This window comes from Rutilus rutilus, assembly GCF_951802725.1.
Source record: "Rutilus rutilus genome assembly, chromosome: 4".
Lineage (NCBI taxonomy): Eukaryota > Metazoa > Chordata > Actinopteri > Cypriniformes > Leuciscidae > Rutilus > Rutilus rutilus.
The window spans coordinates 135,248-138,832 of record NC_140212.1 but is presented as its reverse complement, the minus strand read 5'-3'; the positions used below and the strand labels follow the sequence as shown (position 1 = coordinate 138,832).

Below are 3,585 nucleotides of genomic sequence, written 5' to 3'. Positions count from 1 at the left end.
GGAGTCCGGCTGAGATCCGTCAGGAGTCCGGCTGAGATCCGTCAGGAGTCCGGCTGAGCTTCGGCTTAGATCTGTCAGGAGTCCGGCTGAGATCCGTCAGGAGTCCGGCTGAGATCCGTCAGGAGTCCGGCTGAGATCCGTCAGGAGTCCGGCTGAGCTTCGGCTTAGATCTGTCAGGAGTCCGGCTGAGATCCGTCAGGAGTCCGGCTGAGCTTCGGCTTAGATCCGTCAGGAGTCCGGCTGAGCTTCGGCTTAGATCTGTCAGGAGTCCGGCTGAGATCCGTCAGGAGTCCGGCTGAGCTTCGGCTGAGATCCGTCAGGAGTCCGGCTGAGCTTCGACTGAGATCCGGCTCAGGTCAGTCACACACTAGTGAACACTGAGCTTTAGTTGACGAGTAGAAGACGCCTCATCTGAAACTCCTACCCCTTCACTATAGATGCAGTGTTCATGAGCTGGTGTGTGTTCTCACGCAGCAGGACTGTTTCAGAAAACTGGTTTGGTGAAAGTTTAACTAAACGCGTATAGTCTAACTATTTTTATGTTGGTGTGTGTTAGCATGGGTCACAGCACATACCTGGAGAGTTAGCAGATGGTTGAAGCTCAGCACACACTTTTCATGAGGTTTATTTGTACAGTAAGTGACACCAGAGTCTCGTGAGGTCTGGCCGTACCGACCGGTGGAAACTGAGAAACCGTAACGTTTGACAGATACACAAATTACAAACACAAGATTCTCTCGGAAAGGTTCTTTCCATTTCCTCAAATAGTGTTTCTTTGTAACAGAACATTTTCCCTCCATGAACAGAAATATGGATCTATACGAATCAAAACCAAAACAGGCAAAAACAAACAACACCAAAGAAATAGAGTAACTGTCAGTCAAAGAGTCTCTGATACATTCATCTCCAGCAAAACACACACAAACACTTTGGTCGTAACACCGTCTGTCCCACACAGAAACACGACGCCAAGACGCTTTTGACTGAAACATGTAACATTTTCTGCTGTAAAGTGCACATCTTGAGGCTTTCCTAACTGCTCACACACACACACACACTCTCTCGTTTAAGTGGTACTGAAGACGCATCAGTGTTCGTTTCAGCCACTGACACTTCTGAGAATATAAACACACAGAGCAAAGCTGAAAAACAGATCAAAATATAAATGTGTGTGTCAGTTTCATCACCACCCTTGACCCCTGACCTGATGGGTCTTTCCTCTTCAAACTCTTGGTTTCAGTAACTCACAGCAGTCTTAAATACCAGACTGCAAAACAACTGCATCTATCCAATGAGAACGTCACATCCCGAGCTAAAATAATACTTAAAACAATTGTAACAGCTAAAACAAATACTGGAGAATAAAAAAGAAACACTGAAAGGGTAAAATAAATAGCAGAATTGCACAAGCTCTCCCAACCACGGGGTCAAGAGGTCACGGTCTTCTCCCAACCACAGGGTCAAGAGGTCACGGTCAGGAGTCGTCATGTGTGTGTGTGTTCGGTGCAGAATCACTCGAGTCGTGTCAGGATTTGATCTTCCACAGCTGTGAAGGAAACACACACACACACTGTGAATGCTGCAGACACATGAACACACAGAAGCGTGACCTTGACCTCGACCTCGCTCTGACCTTCAGGTTGAAGCCCAGCATGTCACTGATGACCCCCGACACGGCCGACAGGATCACCACCTGCGTGATGTTGTACAGCAGAGGATTCATCGTCAGCCCGTACAGGCGGAAGGGGGCGTCCAGCTCCTGCACACACACACACGGACGGACACACACACACTCCGTCAGCGGGACACACACACACTCCGTCAGCGGGACACACACACACGGACACACACACACTCCGTCAGCGGGACACACACACACACACACACAGAGGATTCATCGTCAGCCCGTACAGGCGGAAGGGGGCGTCCAGCTCCTGCACACACACACACTCCGTCAGCGGGACACACACACACACACACACACACACACACACACACACACTCCGTCAGCGGGACACACACACGGAAACACACACAGAGGATTCATCGTCAGCCCGTACAGGCGGAAGGGGGCGTCCAGCTCCTGCACACACACACACACACACTCACTCCGTCAGCGTGACACACACACACACACACACACACACGCACACACACACACCGTCAGCGGAACACACACACACACACACACACACACACACACACACACACACTCCGTCAGCGGGACACACACACGGAAACACACATAGAGGATTCATCGTCAGCCCGTACAGGCGGAAGGGGGCGTCCAGCTCCTGCACACACACACACACACACTCACTCCGTCAGCGGGACACACACACAAACACACTCCGTCAACGGGACACACACACACGGACACACACAGAGGATTCATCGTCAGCCCGTACAGGCGGAAGGGGGCGTCCAGCTCCTGCACACACACACACTCCGTCAGCGGGACACACACACACACTCCGTCAGCGGGACACACACACACACTCCGTCAGCGGGACACACACACACACACTTCGTCAGCGGGACACACACACACTCCGTCAACGGGACACACACACAGAGGATTCATCGTCAGCCCGTACAGGCGGAAGGGGGCGTCCAGCTCCTGCACACACACACACACACACACTCCGTCAGCGGGACGGACACACACACACACACACACTCCGTCAGCGGGACACACACACACACACTTCGTCAGCGGGACACACACACACTCCGTCAACGGGACACACACACACTCCGTCAGCGGGACGGACACACACACACACACACACTCCGTCAGCGGGACACACACACACACACTTCGTCAGCGGGACACACACACACTCCGTCAGCGGGACGGACACACACACACACACACACACTCCGTCAACGGGACACACACACAGAGGATTCATCGTCAGCCCGTACAGGCAGAAGGGGGCGTCCAGCTCCTGCGCACACACACACACACACACACACACACACACACACACACACACTCCGTCAGCGGGACACACACACACACTCCGTCAGCGGGACACACACACACTTCGTCAGCGGGACACACACACACTCCGTCAACGGGAGACACACACACACACACACGGACACACACACAGAGGATTCATCGTCAGCCCGTACAGGCGGAAGGGGGCGTCCAGCTCCTGCACACACACACACACACACTCACTCCGTCAGCGGGACACACACACAAACACACTCCGTCAACGGGACACACACACGGAAACACACATAGAGGATTCATCGTCAGCCCGTACAGGCGGAAGGGGGCGTCCAGCTCCTGCACACACACACACACACACTCACTCCGTCAGCGGGACACACACACAAACACACTCCGTCAACGGGACACACACACACGGACACACACAGAGGATTCATCGTCAGCCCGTACAGGCGGAAGGGGGCGTCCAGCTCCTGCACACACACACTCCGTCAGCGGGACACACACACACACTCCGTCAGCGGGACACACACACACACTCCGTCAGCGGGACACACACACACACACTTCGTCAGCGGGACACACACACACTCCGTCAACGGGACACACACACAGAGGAT

General features: G+C 53.8%; 1 protein-coding gene across 1 annotated transcript in view; it reads right to left on the bottom strand.

Moving 5' to 3' along the window:
- Nucleotides 1–609: 609 nt before the first annotated feature.
- LOC311289102 (protein PHTF2) overlaps nucleotides 610–3,585 on the bottom strand; it is a 33,025-nt gene continuing 30,049 nt past the window's right edge. The window contains exons 15-16 of the mRNA XM_084406860.1: nucleotides 1,634–1,759; nucleotides 610–1,546 (exon numbers count right to left, since the gene is read on the bottom strand). Of these exons, the coding sequence (XP_084262986.1) occupies nucleotides 1,526–1,546; nucleotides 1,634–1,759 (147 nt within the window). The 3' untranslated portion in view covers nucleotides 610–1,525. The remainder of the gene's footprint in view (nucleotides 1,547–1,633; nucleotides 1,760–3,585) is intronic.